Source organism: Onychostoma macrolepis, chromosome 20 (genome assembly GCF_012432095.1).
Source record: "Onychostoma macrolepis isolate SWU-2019 chromosome 20, ASM1243209v1, whole genome shotgun sequence".
NCBI classification, from domain to species: Eukaryota; Metazoa; Chordata; class Actinopteri; order Cypriniformes; family Cyprinidae; genus Onychostoma; species Onychostoma macrolepis.
The window spans coordinates 12,335,196-12,354,752 of NC_081174.1; the positions used below are offsets into that span (position 1 = coordinate 12,335,196).

Here is a 19,557-nt window from a genome sequence, read left to right on the forward strand (position 1 = left end):
AATTAATGACAGAACTTTCATTCTTGGGTGAACTATTGCTGAAACTCTACCTCCAAGTTGGTTATTTATTTGTAAATATGATTTGTTGTCCAGTCATGTGCTCGGAATCGTAATTATGATATTTCCGACTCGGTACATTCCTATAATCAGATGTTTTTAGCAAAATTGTGCAACACCTGTCTTTCGAAACATGTGCACAGTGTCAAAGCCAGTTGTAGTCTGATTAACACGTGCTGGATAAGAAGAAAAAAAAACCCGGTAGACCAATAGTACTCGGGTTACTATCCTGAGGCCATGAGACAGGACGTGTGAATGGCGGGAAAAAGACATGTAAAATATTATGAATATATTTTTTAAAAGACAGACTTGTGCATTTTCAGTCGTACTAAAGTGTTTGGGAGACATTAAAAAAAATGTAGTCAGATTGAAATCGAACTTTTAAAATGCATGTAAACATACTTAGCGGTGACTCAGACTGAGGTTCTCCAGTCAAGGAAGTTTGACATCAGTATTTCACGGTCCTGCATGCTGACTAATGCATAAACACTTCGTGCTCGCTGGACTCATTGAACAGGCAGTGAAATTGTTCCAGACTGCAGCTCTTCAATTCAATTAATTATTGATTGGATCATCATCTGCATGCGCTGCTAACTGCCTCAGATCAAAGGCACAGAGAGAGTATGTGTGCGTTCTAGGTTTCCGTCCCGCTGACAGCACGTCAAATGGAGGAAGACAGAGGTAATTTACCCGTCATTATTATGCATGAGTGCGCTCGTGAAAACAAAGATGTTTTTAATGTTATCTGAGGCCTAGTCTCCATTCATACACTTGGGCACACAGTCATTTTCCATTCCAAACCGCCCGTTCCAAAACTCCTCTCGGGCAGAACAGCTGAACATTGTAAACAACATTTGAACCCGTTGAGTTACTAAAGCCCCACTCGGACGGGACTGCCCCTCCCTGAGGAGGTTAACTGAGGTAGAAGTGGCGTCAGAATTAAACGTACATTTTATTGTCACACAACACAAGTAATAATATTTAAAAAATAACCCCTTTTTGGCCGATACACAGTTATCTCACGTAATCATGTCAGATATTACGTCCTTGATTCTGCTCATGTATTTTCATCTTTCAGTGATTCTGGAAAACTGGTAACATTTATGCATCAAGGATGAGATGTTAATGTTGGGATGCATCTCCTGCTTCCCGTCAAAAGGAAATGTTACCTTGACAAAATAAGTATATTTTGCATATTACCTTTAAACTTTGTGTTATTAAATGCAGAAGCTATCACTTGTAGGACTGTACGCACAGAGCATGTCAAGACTTAAGCAAAGAAGAGTAGTGGGCGAAAAACACTTTGGGCAGTTTTGGAGAGATAAGTGAGAGGCAGAATCCCTCCTTCAGCATCTCTAATAAAACTGGTATGTTTTAAAGACAACATTCAACAGGAGACTATTCAGAAGTTGTATGAATTTATTTTAATGGATGTTTTAACTGTTTTCACAATACTGATAATGAAAATTATTTTTTTTGCAGTGCAACGAGACCACCGTGAAAAATCATGCTGGTCTAAGCTAGTCTTTTGCCCTGTCAAAATTGTGCACTGTAAGGAATATATACCTCATGAGGCTGCATAAAAGGCAAATATATATTATATGTTTGTGTGTGTGTGTGTATGTATATAATATTGTAAATCAAAATTACTAACTGTTCCTGTCAAAGGAGTGCTTAGGTTTTCATCACATCAATATAAAGACATCAGTCCATTGGTACAAACCAAAAGAGTTTATTAGGAAACATCAGTCAGAGCACATTCCCCCAGAATTCTCAGCAGTGGTGAAGAGCAGAGTGTGAAAACTGACCAGGACCTACAAGTACATGCTTGACTTGCTTGGTAACCCCCAAACCTGAACATGCTTTTATTACTCGTTTTAAATTGGGAAAAAAAGTAAAAAATATTTCCTGTAACAAAAACATTCAGATACTGTGGGTTCAGCAAAAGACTGAGAGACTGTGCTCTTAATGGATGAGAGGAGGAGGAGGGTACAGTGTGGGCCTGAGCCAAGTGTGTCTGCCGTATAAACAAAACTAAGAGAGGAGCTACACAATCATGTGAGTGATTTACGAAGATTTCTTCTGCTTCTTCTTCTCTGCCTCCTCCTCTTTCTCCTTTTCTATTTCGGCGACCAGCGTCTCGATTTCTTTGGACTCCAGAATCTGTAAAAGAAGAGAGATGAAAGGAATGTTCAAAAATGTTGTCAAAATTACTGTAAATAGAAAAAAAATCATAAATCAAATGTTTTACCTTTAGGGGCTGGTTTCTTCGGATCACAGCCAGCTCAATGTTCTTGCCCCCGGATTGCACAACCTGTGTATCACAGATCATATACAATTGCAAACATGTTACATCCTGTCAACTTCATGATATGAGAGTCTGTTTTGAATACATGTGACTATGGTAACAGTGTTTACCTCTAGTAAGGCTTTGATGGCCAGTTTGATGGCATCGTTATCACTCGCGATGGCTTCGTCTGTGTAGTTTTTCTCCAAAAACTCCCTCACCGTCTTTGCACTGCGTCCGATAGCGTTTGCCTGATGACACCAGTGAGAAGGTCAATACAGTCACAAAATGAGTAACACCTGAATGTTACAGAAACAAACGGCTCTCACTTTACCTTCCATGCGTGGTATGTTCCAGAGGGGTCCGTCTGATATAGACGTGGAGTCCCATCATAGTCGAAACCAACGATCAGGGCTGAAATGCCAAAGGGACGGCGTCCGTTGCTTTGAGTGTAGCGCTATTGCATGAGCAAAACACAATGAATACACAGAGCAAAATATATCTAGAAGAATGAAAAGGTAAATTCTGAAAATGTACGATTCACCCCAGGGTTACACGATTAATCAAAATGAATTAAAAATTGTGCTTTGACATTGCCAAATCGCAAAGGCTGCGATTTAAATAATTAAATGTGCTGTGTTTCAGAGTTAAACGCCTCACATGTTCTTTTAAGCGTGAGCAGCTCATGATCTGGTGCTTTGAGTGTCTCAGTACGCACAAACTCATCTCTGCATGTGCTCTGATTTTGAGTTGCTTATAATTTGCATCTTTCTAAACTTGTAATAAAAAGCACTTAGACCAGATGTTGTCAGCAAAAGAGAAACTTCAAGGGTTTCCTGCAGTTTTCTGCCAAAATAAAAGCTTGATGGTTTAACATTTGAAAATGAATTAATAACCATAATTGTAATTTTACAGTTGTACTGTATAGTTTTTTTTTGTTTGTTTTCCATTTCAAATTGTTTTTCAAAAATACATTCACTTCACAGTAAAATATTTTAATTTCAAAATTTTGTTTAATATTATATATAGTAATAAAAATGAAAATATTATTACTACATAGTCAATGTATTATTGATTTATTACAAATTTGGGGCCAAAATGTGTAGGCCTACAAGCAAAAACACCAAACAAAAAGTTTTTAAAATAAATAAAATTTTCAAATTGCTATCACATTTTTATAAGAAAAAAAAAAACCTAGTGTCATTCAAAAACTGTATGACTTTACTTTTTCTGCAAAACACTGATATTTTGATGAACACTGACTTTCACCATACAGAAAAAACATTGTCATAATTTTTCAATCTTTTTTGTGTTCCACAGAACACATTTAGCCATACAGATCTGTAACAACATGGGGTTGAGTAAATGACAACTATAAATGGGTTGTTTGTGAAATGGAGTGAGGGATGTCACCTGTTTGAGTGTGGCGATGTAGCGGGTGATGTACTCCACAGTAACGGGGTCCTCCACTGTCAGTCTGTGGCTCTGGCACTCTACTCTAGCTCTGTTTATGACGATTCTGGCATCTGCAGTCAGACCTGGACAAACACAAAAGTAAAACATGCTCAGATCACCCATATGCATTGGAGAGTCCAGATTAAAAACTTTTAAACTACACCTATTCTGTCAAGTCAATGGTTTTAATCAATTATTTGGTGGCCTCAGTTGAGAGAGTTGAAACACAAAAAGTAACAGATGCCATCATTCACTTTTTGGAATCCAAAAGGAACGGTGACTGGAAAATATTATAATGACAGAACCATCCCTTCATGACATTGATTATAAGCACAGCACAGATGTAAAAGAATAAATCTTACCTGCAAAGGCCATGCACACATGCTCATCTAGAGCACAGATCTTCCTGACTGTCCTCTCCTCCTGAAGCTTTGCCACTGACTTCTTCTCAACACCCAGGACAACAATATCCTTCCCCCTGATGCCAACCTTCAATAAATGAGAAGTTAGTTTAAAACCCTTATTTTTAGTATTTGAGTACTTTTAACGTTTACATAAAAACAATTTAGTGCGAAAACAACTTTTATATTCATTATAATTAATCCTAAACTATGGGCACATCGCCCTCTACCGGATTTCTTTGTCCATCACACATACGTAACCTTAAAAATGAAACTACATGAATCATACCGTTACAGTTGAAGCCCAATTAAACATGATATCACAAACGAACTACTAAAATGACATTTAATTATTTAAGTATCCTTTAACAATCGTGGCGTTTAAAACCAACGCAGTAAAGTTACATGAAGTTTACCTGGTCATGCAATTTCATTGATTAAGTTGACCGGCAAAATGATTAAACCCCATTTCCTTCCTTTAATTTCTTTTTAATAAAAGTAGGAGTGTAGTGGTGCAGTATTTAAAAATTCATAACATAAATGTGTGCTCAAAACAAATCAAATCAAAAAATATATCTAGTTTAACATCAGGACAGTCCATGCTAATGTTAGCCGCAACATGCAAGTCACGCTTAGCTGTAGCATATCAATGAAAACTGCTGCAAATACAGCCAACGACCCAGCTACTTTCTACCAGTCTTAATTAATCACAATATTTAGTCCTGTATCCAGCGCTTGTTCGCAATAATCATCTGTCAATCGGTCATGAATGTATATTTGTGCAGCCGTTAGCCACCGCGCTAAAGCTGCGGCTCAAATGTAACCAAATAAACACACTCACAGCTGTGGAGCCCTTCTTTACTGCTTCCTGAGCATATTCCACCTGAAACAGGTGACCATCGGGAGAAAAAACTGTTATAGCTCTGTCATATCTAGCTGCCATTTCTGCACACTAGATACAAACGCACGAATTAGGGTGAAATAGTTGCCTGTGACTTTCGACTCGCAGCACAGGAGCTTTCGAATTTGATTTGCGCATGCGCAGGAACAGCGCGCATTGAATGGTGGGACTTGTAATTTTCAATGCACTAAACTCGTGACTTTCTTTAACAGCGTCCCCTGTTTTTCTTTCTTTTTTGAATAATTATTGTTTCTAGTAAATTTTTTTTATTATTTTTATAATTTATTAATTCATTCAAAAGTCAGTTTTATCTGTTGAGATGTGTTTTGCAATCACAAACGACTTAAAATAAATAAAATAAATAGCCAACGATCTGCCACATAAAATACAACACACAGGTAGGTATCAATAAACCGTAATTCCTGAAGTACCTTATTTGTTTGTTTGTTTGTGAGAAATGACTACTAAAATTTTTTGACTAATTAAATGTTACCTTGCAATTATTTTATTTTTGTTTATTAAAAATGACTTAGTATTCTAAGGGAATGGAAGTGTGTATTTACTTTTTCAAATAAAATGTCTGAATTGTGTAATATGTTTGAATTGATCTTCCTTCTGTTTCTATGTATATATATTTATATATAAAATATATATAAAACAGTGCCCATTTAAACAAATACTATAGACATTTTAGAAGTCTAGATATTATTTTATTTTAGTTTTCTTTCTTTTTTTTTTCAATTGTTATTAACCAAAAGAAGCTGAAAAAAATCTGCCATTTAAGACATGACCACTCCAGAGCTATTTAGCCACTTGATTTAACTGTTATATCACAAGTCCTCAATAGTTTCGAACAAACAGAAGACAGCATGATGTCTTTGACAAATACCTACAAGTACATACCAGCACTTTCATGCTTCCACTTCAAAGGCCATTTTGGTGCCACCAAACCTCTCATCAATGCTTCATCAAGAGCACGGTAAACCTGCAGAGAACAGGCCACAAGTCTCCCGTACCTTATTAAAAATGTCCTTTTAATTAAATTCAACAAATAAGAATACATTAAACTAAATATGATGCATCTGGGAATAGAGGGGTTTGTGTTCCGAGACCATGGAGCAGTGTTCAAAGAGACAGAAATGCCCACCCACTAGTATTCCTTAGCTGTGTATTCCCTCAAACCAAGCTAATGAGGACCTTCTGTAGTGCTCGCTAACGTTCACAACCTCAGCATTTCTTACGGGAGTCACCTGTGTGGGACACAAGGGGTCTCTGAGCAAGTGTGACCTAGCTAATAACATATTAGGTCTGTTCTGAAGTAGACCAGGTTGTGGGGGTATAAACATATGGAAAAGTGCATTGGGGATTGTCTGTTCAGAATTGATTTTTCTGATGTTTTCTGCATATTGTGTTACTGTAGAAATCTGCTTGTGTTTACACATGCTGCTCAGCCTGTGATTTAAATTAAATCATTTTTTAATTATTATTTTTTACAAATGTAATGATTTTTTTCAGTGTTACAATAATATTTTCTATGCACAATGATTTTTTTTATTTATTTTTTTTCAGGTGCTGAACAATTTCAGGAGGTCAGTTACAAAGGAAAATGTCTTTTTTTTTTTTTTTTTAAGGTAAAATACCACACAACCCTATTGCAACTGCTTGACCTTGACCTCAGCTAGAGAAGCACTGAAGTGAAGTCTTTTTTAATTTCTCATCCACTCTCAGTCAGTTTTGTTCACTGACTGAGCTGGGATCATCATCATTAGCAATCAGCTTCATCGCTGGCTCTGTAATTAGCTGATTAATAAAAATTAACCTTCAAAGTTCATTAATATCACACAATAATTAATCTTGATGTCCTGATTTAAAAATGCCCCAACTCTTTTTTCATTTCCTTGAATTGGCAGTGGTAAAATGTTCATAAAGATAATTGGCTCATAAGATTGAATACACTGTAGATAATCACGCCCCTCATGAGCACCCTCTGTTGGAATGTGTTATGAAATCTCTTGAGAAAACTATTTTTAAAGGGACAGTTCAAAAATTTAAAATCGGCATCCTTATGACTTTCTTTGTCACAGATGGAAACATTTATATAACACAAAGCATGCTTTTCTGTACAATGGACTTTCATTCTATGGAAGAGAACGTTGTGAACATTCTTCAAAACATCTCCTTTTGTGAGTTACAAAATAAATGAAGCCGTACAGGTTTTGAATGACATCAGAGTGAGCTGAAATTTTTTGGCTAAACTATCCCTTTAAGAACTAATACCCTTTGTGTATACTTCCGGTTAAAAGTTTTTGAACAGTAAGGTTTTTAATGTTTTTAAAGAAGTCTCTTCTGCTCACCAAGCCGGCATTTATTTGATCCAAAATACAGCAAAATAAGTAAAAGTTTAAAATATTTTTTACTATTTAAAATAACTGTTTTCAGTCCGTAACTTTTGGCGCTCTAGCGGTTAATAAACAGAACTGCGTGAGTGTTGCGGAAGAACATTGTAGCCGGAGCTACTTCTCTCTGTTTATGTCTATAACGAATCACGCAGTTACCGGGCTACTCCGCAGCGGTACCTACCCGAACCAGTCTAAGTAGTCCGAATATAAACACTTATTATAGGTGTACCGTAGTGATTCAGGATAAGCCAAAAACACGGTTTAGAAAATTGATTCATGGTGTACTATTATATAAATATATAAATTTTGTAAATTTTGAAAAAAGTTACGGACTGCAGCTTTAAAATGTAATTTATTCCAAAGTGATTTCAAAGCTAAAATAGCATCATTACTCCAGTCACATGATCCTTCAGAAATCATTCTAATATTATCTAAGATTTGCTGCTCAAAAAACATTTATAATTTTGAAAACAGCTGAGTAGATTTTATTCAAGTTTCTTTGATGAATAGAAAGTTCAGAAGAAAGCATTTACCTGAAATAGAAATCTTTTGTAACAATATCAATGTCTTTATCATCACTTTTGATCCATTTAAAGCATCCTTGCTAAATAAAAGTATTAATTTCTATCATTTCTTCCCCTAAAAAAAAAAAAAAAAATATATATATATATATATATATATATTACACACTGACTCCAAGCTTTTGAATGGTATAGTGTATAATGTTACAAAATATTTTAGCTTATATGTTAAAATATATTCAAACAGAAAGCAGTTATTTTAAATAGTAAAAATATTTCACAGTATTAAGGCTTTTGCTGTATTATGGATCAAATAAATGGTAGTGTATAAAAATTCACTGTAGTGTATTTGTATACCCGTACTGGTCCTGGAATAACATTATGTATATGAGATACTGGAAACTGACAGTGAATTAGTTTCTATACTTCTGTGTAAGCCTGATCTGTCATTTCTGATGTTTCGTCTTTAATCCTCAGAAGAAAAACCATCTGCCTCCCTCTCAGAACTAAACAAGCTTCTCTCTGTTCAGGTTTTTTCAAACGTGAATCAGTCAAAAGAACAATCTTGGGAAATTGACTTTTTAAAAATAATTATAGTAGTTTCACTGTAAACTATTTGTTCTAGGACAGTCTAATAAAACCGACTGGATGCTTGAGGATATGAATCAGAACTAACAGCTCTTCTCCCTTGAGATGCTCTGATTGGCTGTTACATTATTTCCTTCAGGATCTCCTTTGCGCAAAGGTTGCTTTTGCATGTCAATACCATCTATTTAAAGCTACACTATAGGCCTATACACATATTCACAAATGGCTTAGCTCTTCATACGACTTATTCAGGTTGAGAGTGATGCAGATTCATAATGTCACCTAAGACATGCAGTCTAAATCACTACGTGGATACTTAATGGTAAAGTCAACTCAAACTATACATAAGTGACCCAAAATGTTACCACCTCAGAACCTGACCGACGTGTTATGCTGTTGTGTGTTTTCATTGCAACATCCCCTCCTTTATTCACAAAACAGTCACAGACAAGTGTCTCAGCAGCTAATTCAAAACTCATTAGAAACATGCAATTGCTGAGCAGACTCCCAAAGGGATCCAGCTTTCTAATCAACGTTCCCTACTGCAAAACCCATCCAACGGGGCAGCTCATAACTAACGTTTCCACAGAGAAATTAAACCGAGGTGTCATTATGAAAGGAGACGCTCCTCTGATGATTTCATTATAACAGTACCATATGTTTGATGGTATATTATAGATATTGAGAATGTTAAAGGAGCATTTTGTCTTGATTTTAAAGAAACGAAAACAATAATTAACTGAACAAAATTAGTCAAATGTCATGTGGACCAGCTACCACATTTTTTTTTTTTTTTTTCAAGAAGGCAAGAATATCTTAATGATTTTAGTATATAAGCGAGTTTGAAGGAATACTTCACCCCCCCCCCCCCCCCAAAAAAAATAAACAAATGAAAATTTGCTGAAAATGTATAACCTCAGACCATTCAAGATATAGACGAATTTGGAGAAATAGCATTACATCCAAACAGCTGATAAAAACATCACAATAATCAACACAAGTCCAGTCCATCAATTAATGTTTTACAAAGTGAAAAGCTGCATGTTTAGATTTGTTTATTACAAACACACAGCTTTTCACAAGATGTTGAGCTGGAATTGTGTGGATTATTGTAATCCACATGTGCTTGGACTCTCATTCTGACGGCACCCATTCAACTGCAGAGGATCCATTGATGAGCAAGTGATGTAATGCTAAATTTCTCCAAATCTGTTACGATGAAGAAAATTTACATCTTGGATGGCCTGAGGGTGAGTAAATTTTCATTTTTTGATGAACAATTCCTTTAAATGCATATGAAATAGACTGGCTTCAGCCTCCTGTTCCTCAGGAAATGACCCATCACATGCGTTTCTTTCAGAAGAGATCTCAACAATGTTTCGAAACTCAGATTTCTGGATTGTCAAATAAAAAGTTACATTTCAACACAAACTTAAACATTTCTCATAAAATTCTTCAAAAATCAAACTATTCGAGGCATTCCAGTAAAAACAAAACTAGACCAAGTTAATATTTAAGTGAAACATAACTGGGATTTAAGCATCTTGAGCAATAAACCATCAACCTCTGAGTGTTAAAAATGTATTTTGGGGTACCGAGGAGTGAGTGAGAGTGTGTGTGTGTGTGTGTGTGTGTGTGTATGTGTGTGTGTGTGTGTGTGTGTGTGTGAGTGAGTGAGTGAGTGAGTGAGTGAGAGTGTGTGTGTGTGTGTGTGTGTGTGTGTGTGTGTGTGTGTGTGTGAGTGAGTGAGTGAGTGAGTGAGAGAGTGTGTGTTTGTGTGTGAGTGAGTGAGTGAGTGAGTGTGCGCGTTTTGTGAAAAGTCAGGACATAGATGTGTAATGACAAAGGTATGACAGGTATTACAAGGTGAAGGTGACATCTCAGGACATTGACCCATGTCCCCACTTTTCAAAACGCTTATAAATCACACAGAATGAGTTTTTTGGGAAAGTTGCAATGCACAGTCTCCTGTAAGGGGTAGGTTTAGGTGTAGGGTTGGTGTAGGGCAATAGCACATACAGTAAGTACACTATAAAACCATTATGCCTATGGGATGTCCCCACTTTTCACAAAACGAACATGTGTGTGTGTGTGTGTGTGTGTGAGTGAGTGAGTGAGTGAGGTGTGTGTGTGTGTGTGTGTGTGTGTGTGTATGTGTGTGTGTGTGTGTGTGTGTGTGTGAGTGAGTGAGTGAGTGAGTGAGTGAGAGTGTGTGTGTGTGTGTGTGTGTGTGTGTGTGTGTGTGTGTGTGTGTGTGTGTGAGTGAGTGAGTGAGTGAGTGAGAGAGTGTGTGTTTGTGTGTGAGAGTGAGTGAGTGAGTGAGTGTGCGCGTTTTTGTGAAAAGTCAGGACATAGATGTGTAATGACAAAGGTATGACAGGTATTACAAGGTGAAGGTGACATCTCAGGACATTGACCCATGTCCCCACTTTTCAAAACGCTTATAAATCACACAGAATGAGTTTTTTTTGGGGAAAGTTGCAATGCACAGTCTCCTGTAAGGGGTAGGTTTAGGTGTAGGGTTGGTGTAGGGCAATAGCACATACAGTAAGTACACTATAAAAACCATTATGCCTATGGGATGTCCCCACTTTTCACAAAAACGAACATGTGTGTGTGTGTGTGTGTGTGTGTGTGAGTGAGTGAGTGAGTGAGTGAGTGAGTGTGTGTGTGTGTGTGTGTGAGTGAGTGAGTGAGTGAGTGAGTGAGTGTGTGTGTGTGTGTGTGTGTGTGTGTGTGTGAGTGAGTGAGTGAGTGTGTGTGTGTGTGTGTGTGTGTGTGTGTGAGTACAGTGATTACGCATCTCGCGAGCCCCCGGTGGCGCAGCGCGTGTATGGAGTCATCCCGCTGCTGTAGGCGGGGGCGAGCCCCTTTGCCCGTCATATTAATGTGCTTTCCCGCTATTCCAGTCCCCGGAACAGCCTACGCGAGTGCTTGCTCTTGTTTGCCGCTTGTGTTGTCCTGCGTTTGCAACTGGACAGCAACTTAACCCGTTTGTGTTGACAGCTGCCGAATGTCTCGTCGAAAGCAGGCGAAGCCCAGATCTTTGAAAGGTACGAATGGCTTTTAATTTAGTCTATTTAACCACTTGCTTCCTTGTTGTCTTAAGTGAGATCCGCCGCGGGACAAACCACTGTCAGACTGTCATTATTTGCAGATCATTAGGCTGAAGATCAATCTTTCGGCAAAAATCTAAACTGTTTTGAGCAGAACTTTCGTTGTATTTTTGAGTAATGTATTTTCATGGAGAGGGGTTTTTCATCGTTCTTGTATGTGGTGCACATTAATACATATAGATTTATTGAAGAATTATTTATCATGGTAATCAATGTAGCCTACTGTGATAGTATTGGGCTTCTAGAACAACAAAGTTGTCTCATTTGTAGTAAAAAATAAATGTGTGTGTGGTTTTGAATAGGGTACATCGCGGGGATTAAATGTCCTAACAATGATGGTAAAATCTGAATGAGGAAAACGGCTTAATAAACATCCTAAATAATGAAATTGTAAACATAGATTTATGTGAGGATTAAATTTAGTAGGGAACGGAAAATATTACTAGCTCGGTATAAAAACAATAAAGGTCAAAGCACAGTGCCAAGCATAACAGAAAAGCATGCGCGTGTGCGGTATATGATTCTTTTAAAGTTGCCTGAGGTGTTTTTGTTTGCGAATAAAAGCTATTCAATTTTTTGTCATCACGTCATGTGGCTCTATTATGTCACCTTGAAATCACAGAATTCATATGCTAGCCTATATGGAGTACAAGAAGAATAAAATTATTAAAGAACAAATTCGCATTTTTGTATAAATAATGAGAACTGAACTGGGTGTGCATCTGTTTCTGAATCTCTTTCTTTATAGGAGTTATTTGCTTATTTAGTTTTCCCTACAGAGATGATTCACTCATCCACTTAGTATAGTTCATTTTTTAAAAACTAAGACACCATTGAAACTTACGATGAAAGTTATGTATTTCAAACAATACTTGTCTTCAGTGCACCCTTTATTTAAAGAGCAAAGGAGTATTCCCCTGCTGGATGAAAAATAGATCAAAATGTTGATATTTGTATACACTTTGCCCTTTGGCATAGTGTACTGTTATGTTTTGTTGCTATTATTGGTTGGCTGATAAATATAGCACATTAAATGTGAATGGCTTTGTAACTACCAGTCACTCTTTCTGGCTCACAATTTTTTCTCCACAGGTCAAGACGGAGAGATAAATACAAAGGAAGATAATATGATAGTGGGGAAGAAACGTTGCTCCTGGGAGAGGAGAAAAGAAAAGGATGAAGAGAGGGAAAGAACTGAAAAAGAGAAGGATGAAGATGCTAAAGAGCACAAGTGTGCAATCCAGCAAGCAGAATCGTTCACCCAACAGAGGTCGAAGTACTGCCACGATACAGGTACACACTCCCACACTATCTTTTATTTTATATTATCCTTCACACTGATAAACTGTGAATATATCCATCTCTCTGTATCTCTTCACAGACATATTAAAAGGAATAAAGAGCTCTAGGGTTTTATATTCAGGGTTTAGTGTGTCTGCATGTTTGAGTGACCTTTGATTAGGTATATTTGCAATTCCCTATCTGCACACTTACAGAATGAATCATGCCTTTACAAATGATTTTGGATTTATGAAACTGCAATTGCTAATCACATTTTTATGATTTTAATATGTTTTATCTTTTAAAGCAGTTATATTAATCCTTTGATTCAGTGTATAATTTGGTACCATGATTTGGGTTCTGTTTTTTCTCTTGTACATGTTCAGTACTTTAAAGTAGCAGCACTCCATTTGTTCAAACTGTGAATCTGGTCCTCTCACACTGACAGCAATTTTAGTCACAGTGGGACTGCTCATTATGTGGCCACATACCGAGCTAATTACATCTAAAAAAGTGTGAAAAAGAGCATCCAATTCATATTTTTGGTGTTTAGTCTGCTCTTATGAGGCTGAGTTATATTTTAACCCACCAGACTTCAGCAAGACCTCTTGAAAAAAAAGAGTAGAATTCTTAACTATAACATAATAGTTTTGGTTATAGTGTACAGTGTTTGAGAAGCTACATGTTACTCATAATTTAAGTGAGTTCGAATTGAAGGTGTCATTTATCATTTAACTATCGAGTAGTTAACTATACCACAATTTAATAAAACATAGGAAACTACATTAAAGTTATATAAACGGTGATGTCTTAATTATATACTGTAATTATATTATATAATTAGACTGTATACATTATGTATATATCTGACAATTACTGTAAATGTACTTAATTTAGAAGCACTGCTAAATTAGTTGTTTTCAGTTTGTTCATTTTTTTTTAAAGTTGTTAACATATTTTCCTCTCTTCTCTGTCGATAGCAAATCATAATGTGGAGAAAGATGAAGCATGTTGTTTGGCTTTACCTCTTTCCCCTGGTCCTTCCTCCTCAGACCATGAAGATGGAGGTGACCTTGGATACAAGGGAGACACACATAAAGATCATCAGAGACTTGGTCAGTGTGGGAGGGCAAACATTCCTTTGCCTGGCAACAGTTCAGTACCTCTTGAAATATCCCAAAAAGATAACAGCAGTGAGACCTTCATAAACAGCAAACAGGGCTTGAGTAATCAATATGAACAGGGTAATGTTATGTCCTCCCAACATCTCTCTCTTCCAAATGATCCACCGAATAACATGGAGGACACTGAGAAAAGACAACCTCCAAATTGTGCTGCACAAGATCAGTCAGCCCTCTCAATGGCAGAATGCACCTGTGCCACCTCACAAGTGTCCAATCCAGCCACTGCAAATACTGCAGAGATGGCATTTAGGACAATGGCTCCTTCTACAGAAAAGAGAAAGTCTCATTTTGACTCAAACAGTTGTTTAGGAATCTCAAAAAAGCTCAAGGCTTTCAACAATTGTGTTCATTGCCACAACCACATGAACCCCAGAGCACACCCACAGCCCCAACACACAGAAAACAAGATTAGCTCTAGTTCAGAGATCCTGACTTTTCCATCTGAACTATCGGAGCACCAAAAAGAGGCAAATGTGATGCTAGGCCACTCCGTTTTGCTTGAAGCTGCAATCACGGCGGCCGTTCAAACGGTCCTTCAGTGTAGCTTCTGTCCCACTTCGTTAAAAGATCTGAATGCCCTTCAAGAGCATGTTCGCCAATCGCACAACCCGGGTTTAATCGAGAACAACGTCTTCTTCTGCTCGCAGTGCTTCCGAGGATTCCTGACAAAGGACACACTAGATAATCACGTGCAGCAGACCCACTGTCTCAAACTGGATCCAGATCCGGAAGAAACAGCAGAACGGAAGTCTTTGATTTTCTGTCCATACTGCACTCATTTGCCTACGTTTAACAGTAAGCTAAAACTGATGCAGCATATCAAAAAGACACACAAGAACATTAACTTGATGAACCTTAAAGACGGAAGGATGACAATGGGTTCGACGTCTCCCCAGTCTATCAAGAGTCCAGCCAAAAAAACGGCATTACCTTCAACTGACTTCATCTGTGACCATTGTGGGGCCAAATACAACGATCTGGATCTGTTTCAAACTCACCTGAGTTCCCACCTGAAGAGAATGCTTCCAAAACTTAGGTGTCCAGAGTGCTTCAAGGATTTCCCAAACCACGAATCTTTTAAGGAACACACCATTTCTCATTTTAGCAATACCTCCACGCTCTACATCTGTGAAAGCTGCAGTAAGACCTTCACCAGTGTCAAAGACTTACACGGACATCTACTCGAGATGCACACCATTGTGTTTTACCGCTGTTCCCTCTGCCAGAAGGTGTTCAGTTCGAAGATGTCTATTCAGGTTCACCTGGCCTCCGAGCACAGTAACAAGAGAACCACGTTCCACTGTACATCCTGCGAATGGAACTTCAAGCAAGAGCATGACTTGCACCTCCATGTCAAACAGAAGCATCTCGACAAACAATGCAAGGTGTACTGTTGCATCTTCTGCGCAGAGTCCTTTACCACGGACGTTGAGTTGCAGTGTCATATCACAACACATAGCGACAAATGCAGTCCCTGCGTATGTACCCAGACCAGATCTCCCCTCGAGGTGCCCTTACACGAGAAACTCTGTGCCAAGAGCCAGAGCGCTGAAGGTAACAACGTGACCCCTCCACCTGTCTCCGAACCAGTTGCCAAGGACAGCGCTGGAATGCTGCCAGTGAATAGTGAAATAAGAGACGGTAAGGTGGAATCGCTGTTCGGCCCTCCCACTGAAAGCAAAGGGAAGGCAAATCTGAACGATCCTATGTTTGCCTGTGAAATCTGCGGAGCTTCTTACACCATGCAGTCCTTGCTCGCCAACCACCAGCTGCGAGATCACCACATCCAGCCCGGGGAGAGTGGCACTCTCAAGCGCAAAGTGGAGGCAATCCAAGGGAGCCACAAATGCAAAGACTGTTCCAAGACCTTCTTCACTGAGATGGCACTGTGGGAGCACGTCCAGACTCATCTAGGCCCCACCAAGCACTGCCAATGCCCCATCTGTGGAGAGCGCTTCCCTTCACTGCTAACTCTGACTGAACACAAGGTCACCCACAGCAGGAGCTTGGACACAGGCAACTGCCGCATCTGCAAGCTTCCGCTTCACAGTGAGGAGGACTTCCTGGAACACTGTCAGAGGCACCCAGACCTGCACAACTCACTGACAGGCTTCCGCTGTGTCGTGTGCATGCAGACTGTCACCTCCACTCTTGAGCTGAAAATTCACGGAACTTTCCACATGCAGAAGGTCCAGGGTGATGACCTGATCAACAGCTGCACGGATCCCTCCAGCCTTAATCCTGACCTTAAAACCTCCTCAAGCATTGCTCAGCAGGAAACTGTGGCTATGAACGTCAATACATTCGAGCATAAACTCAGAAACAATAAGACTAGCATTTCTGTAGTCAACTGTTGTTCAGCTACGGCTCTCATACCGGAGGAGAGGGGCAATAAGAACACTCTCACCCAGACCTCAACAGTTTGAGCCAACGGCAAACCCTTAATAAAAGATATCACTTGTGTAAATGACAATATATGTACTCTTTTGATTGCCTGTGATCTGGAGTATCTGTTTTCAGTAATGCATTATGTGTTTATGCCTTAAATGTGTGAAGACATTAAGATGTTTGGGAGAGGCTTTTTTCTCCCGTCCCGTTTCTTTTGTTTTGAGATACTTGGCAAATGACTAATTCTCCCAAGTGCAAGGCTAATCTTCATTGGACACGTCTGAACTCAGATTTACTGCCATATTTGGATCATTTCCTGTATCTTTGTTGCGTTTTAAGATAAATCCTTGTGTTAAGAAATGGAACTGGATCTTGGTGGATCTAGGCAGTAATGAGTTGCTGATGACTGAAACTGCAGATGCGCAGAGGGGCAGAAAAGAGGATGAGATGTGGGCAGTGGGACTTGATGTTCTGAGGGAAAAAGTCATTAGCAGTGTTTAATCAAATTGAAATCTAAGCAGGCCTCTTGGTAAACTTTATGGATTATATGTAGGGATTTTGGACAATGACATCTGATAATCACAAAACAATTTAAATTTGATGTATATTTTGTATTATGTCTTTTTAGTAAAATATCTGCATCTCTGCCTTTTTGATATTTTCACTCAAATTGTATTTATGTGTCTTGTGTATCTGTATATGATGTTCTGTTGCAGAAAATTAAATTGTTTTATGCGTAAATGTGCACGTGTGTGCGAGTGGGATGTGTTAGCGTTTTTTAAACCTATATGGAGATCTGAAAATACAATGGTATGTTACTGGACCAATGTAGTAACAATGTTTTCTTTTGTCTTCTGTAAAACCTTAAAAAAAAAACAACAACATTTTTAGCTCCTTAAATGACATTTTTTAGAGAGGTTGGCAGTGTTTCACTTGATATTAAGTATGGTATCAAGGTTCAGTAATACATCTGGGCAATAAAGATTTACCTTTGAGAGAACAATAAAATTAGATGGCAGGATTTGACTTCCTCCATACTATGGTGTTTCCTCGCACTAGAGCGTTTGTGCATTTGCTGATCATTTTATAAGCAGTACAAATCTCCATTTCATTAACAAGTGATTTCTTGATCTTTAAAAATACAACTAAATAGACGCAGTGGATCACAACGTGATGTCTGTGCATGTTTTTGAGAAGGGAAATTAGGTAATAGAGCCCTAAAGCTGGAAGCCACCAGGACAAAATGCTGCCTATTTGGAAATACCCCTCAATCACCATGACAGCAGCTGGGCTTTGACCGTAGACACAGGAAGGAAAAGCGACATCATTCTAGGCACGCCTGTGCAGTAAAAATGCATTTTCAGAAAAAATGATAAATACACCCAGGCAAACATTTACCAATAAGTGTAGGGTGTTACAAATCTGTAAATAGTTCATACAAGAACACAGGAGTCTGTAAAAGAAACTTGGCACGGTTAATGAACTGTCAACTCCAGTCTGATTTTATATAATCAGAATACAAATGTTGATTTATTATTTGTAGGCTATAGAGACATAGCGATCATCCCAGAAAATGTTTGGGTTAAAACATGAACTTGGTTTTCCTTTTGTGTGTCCAGGCTTTAGGCCAAGATAAAGTCGGCTGTGAAAACATGATGCCGGGTAATGCCCGGACCATCTGTCAATAAGCGCCTCTCGAGTGGGTCGAGTGCAGAGGAGAAATGACTAAAAAGACAGTGCAGTTAGATTGAGTTTTGATTCCAAATATTTAAAGTTGCAGGGTTAAAGATGTACATTTAGGTACAACACAGTGCCATAGTGAAGTGTCAGTAGTGCAAATATACAGTATTACTCTTTCTCTTAAAGGGATAAGAGTGAATATAAATCAAGGCATGATAAGTCTAGAACTGAAAATGAGCATGTTGTGTATGAAAGGTGTTACCTATGCCTTATCAAAAAAATACAGCTGACTAAGATGCTTTATGTTCTGGCTGTTAACAGACCAATCTGACCTGCTGTCCAGGTGCACTCCCAAGAAACTGGAGGACTATGCCATGTCAACATCCTCCCGGGATGGAAACCAGGGTGAAAGCTTCCTCTTCCTACTGATATCCAACATCATCTCCTTTGTTTTCCTTTTTTTTTCTTTTCCCCCCACATTGAGTCACTAATCATTTCTCTGCACTCTCCTTTCTCTCACACGTCTCACATATCCAGCAAATACATATCCTTCATCTGAGTAGTCCCGTAAATGACTATCCAATGTTGTATTTAAAATCTGTTGTATAAAATAAGTAAACAGGAAGGGAGCCGGGTTGGGGTCCAAATAACTGCTCACATGACCTGAAAAGGTGAAACAGGTGAGAAAATGATGTCAGTTTTGGTTTTATGTTGGTACATGGCGTTTAAGTGTCAGGATTTGCCTGGTCAAATTATGTTTTTTAATAAGTGTTAAATTAGACAGTGGAGAAACATTACATACACGACTGCAAGGTGAAAGTGGGACAATACTTCCCCCTATTGGACACTACAAGACCAGATTAGTTTGTATTTAAGTGGACTTTTTTCATCTTTTCTTTTAAACGATGTTGTCAAATACTGGAACAGTATTGGGCATTAGTTATAATACTATATACATCTGTATTGGCACTCTAGTACCTGTATTATTGCATTCTATTGTGTATGTGATGTCCCACTTACAATACAATATGATTGGTCAATTTGAATATGATTTAAGGTAATTTAAAACACTGTAGTATTATCACAAACAGAGAGTATACAGGCTTTTGCGGTTCAAGAGGGAACACATTAAAATCAATGAAAAAGCTTTTATACAATTTCGCATGTTCACATAATGACCAGTAGATGGAGCCGCGAGAATAAACACGAATGTGTGCGAACCCAAAATGTCTTTTAGTATACATATTATTTGATATACTACTATTATACAACTACACATACTATTTTGTCAAGCTTCTG

The 19,557-nt window shown here is 38.2% G+C and overlaps 2 protein-coding genes and 1 long non-coding RNA gene across 4 annotated transcripts; 2 read left to right on the top strand and 1 right to left on the bottom strand.

Annotated features, from left to right (window-relative positions):
- Positions 1 to 324: 324 nt before the first annotated feature.
- LOC131527765 (uncharacterized) lies at positions 325 to 1,647 on the top strand. The gene is made up of 3 exons (XR_009267738.1): positions 325 to 738; positions 1,285 to 1,424; positions 1,540 to 1,647. It is a non-coding gene; the product is annotated as an uncharacterized LOC131527765 (long non-coding RNA).
- A 126-nt stretch (positions 1,648 to 1,773) lies between these two features.
- On the bottom strand, positions 1,774 to 5,248 carry psma8 (proteasome 20S subunit alpha 8). Its single transcript, XM_058757074.1, has 7 exons — positions 5,042 to 5,248; positions 4,162 to 4,288; positions 3,758 to 3,882; positions 2,679 to 2,801; positions 2,476 to 2,595; positions 2,309 to 2,371; positions 1,774 to 2,220 (listed from the first exon to the last, which is right to left on the bottom strand). Exons 1-7 carry the CDS (start codon positions 5,141 to 5,143, stop codon positions 2,125 to 2,127), a joined length of 756 nt encoding a protein of 251 aa, XP_058613057.1. The 5' UTR covers positions 5,144 to 5,248; the 3' UTR covers positions 1,774 to 2,124.
- A 6,175-nt stretch (positions 5,249 to 11,423) lies between these two features.
- Positions 11,424 to 17,366, top strand: znf521 (zinc finger protein 521). 2 transcript variants are annotated; one of them, XM_058754856.1, is made up of 3 exons: positions 11,424 to 11,662; positions 12,818 to 13,018; positions 13,987 to 17,366. In XM_058754856.1, the coding sequence occupies exons 1-3, from the start codon at positions 11,623 to 11,625 to the stop codon at positions 16,614 to 16,616; spliced, it is 2,871 nt and encodes a 956-aa protein (XP_058610839.1). In that variant the 5' UTR covers positions 11,424 to 11,622; the 3' UTR covers positions 16,617 to 17,366. The 2 variants fall into 2 exon arrangements, with proteins under 2 accessions (XP_058610839.1, XP_058610840.1); XM_058754857.1 differs by having other exon boundaries at positions 14,059 to 17,366.
- The last annotated feature ends 2,191 nt before the right edge of the window (positions 17,367 to 19,557 follow it).

What these genes read in the sequence shown, in the direction of transcription:
- psma8 (XM_058757074.1), bottom strand. Translation starts at nt 5,143, where the DNA reads ATGGCAGCTAGATATGACAGAGCTATAACAGTTTTTTCTCCCGATGGT. An exon ending in TAAAGAAGGGCTCCACAGCT is followed by an intron (nt 4,289 to 5,041) that starts GTGAGTGTGTTT and finishes CATTTATTGAAG; the next exon opens with GTTGGCATCAGGGGGAAGGA. An exon ending in GAACATACCACGCATGGAAG is followed by an intron (nt 2,596 to 2,678) that starts GTAAAGTGAGAG and finishes TGGTGTCATCAG; the next exon opens with GCAAACGCTATCGGACGCAG.
- znf521 (XM_058754856.1), top strand. Translation starts at nt 11,623, where the DNA reads ATGTCTCGTCGAAAGCAGGCGAAGCCCAGATCTTTGAAAG. An exon ending in GAAGCCCAGATCTTTGAAAG is followed by an intron (nt 11,663 to 12,817) that starts GTACGAATGGCT and finishes TTTTCTCCACAG; the next exon opens with GTCAAGACGGAGAGATAAAT. An exon ending in GAAGTACTGCCACGATACAG is followed by an intron (nt 13,019 to 13,986) that starts GTACACACTCCC and finishes CTCTGTCGATAG; the next exon opens with CAAATCATAATGTGGAGAAA.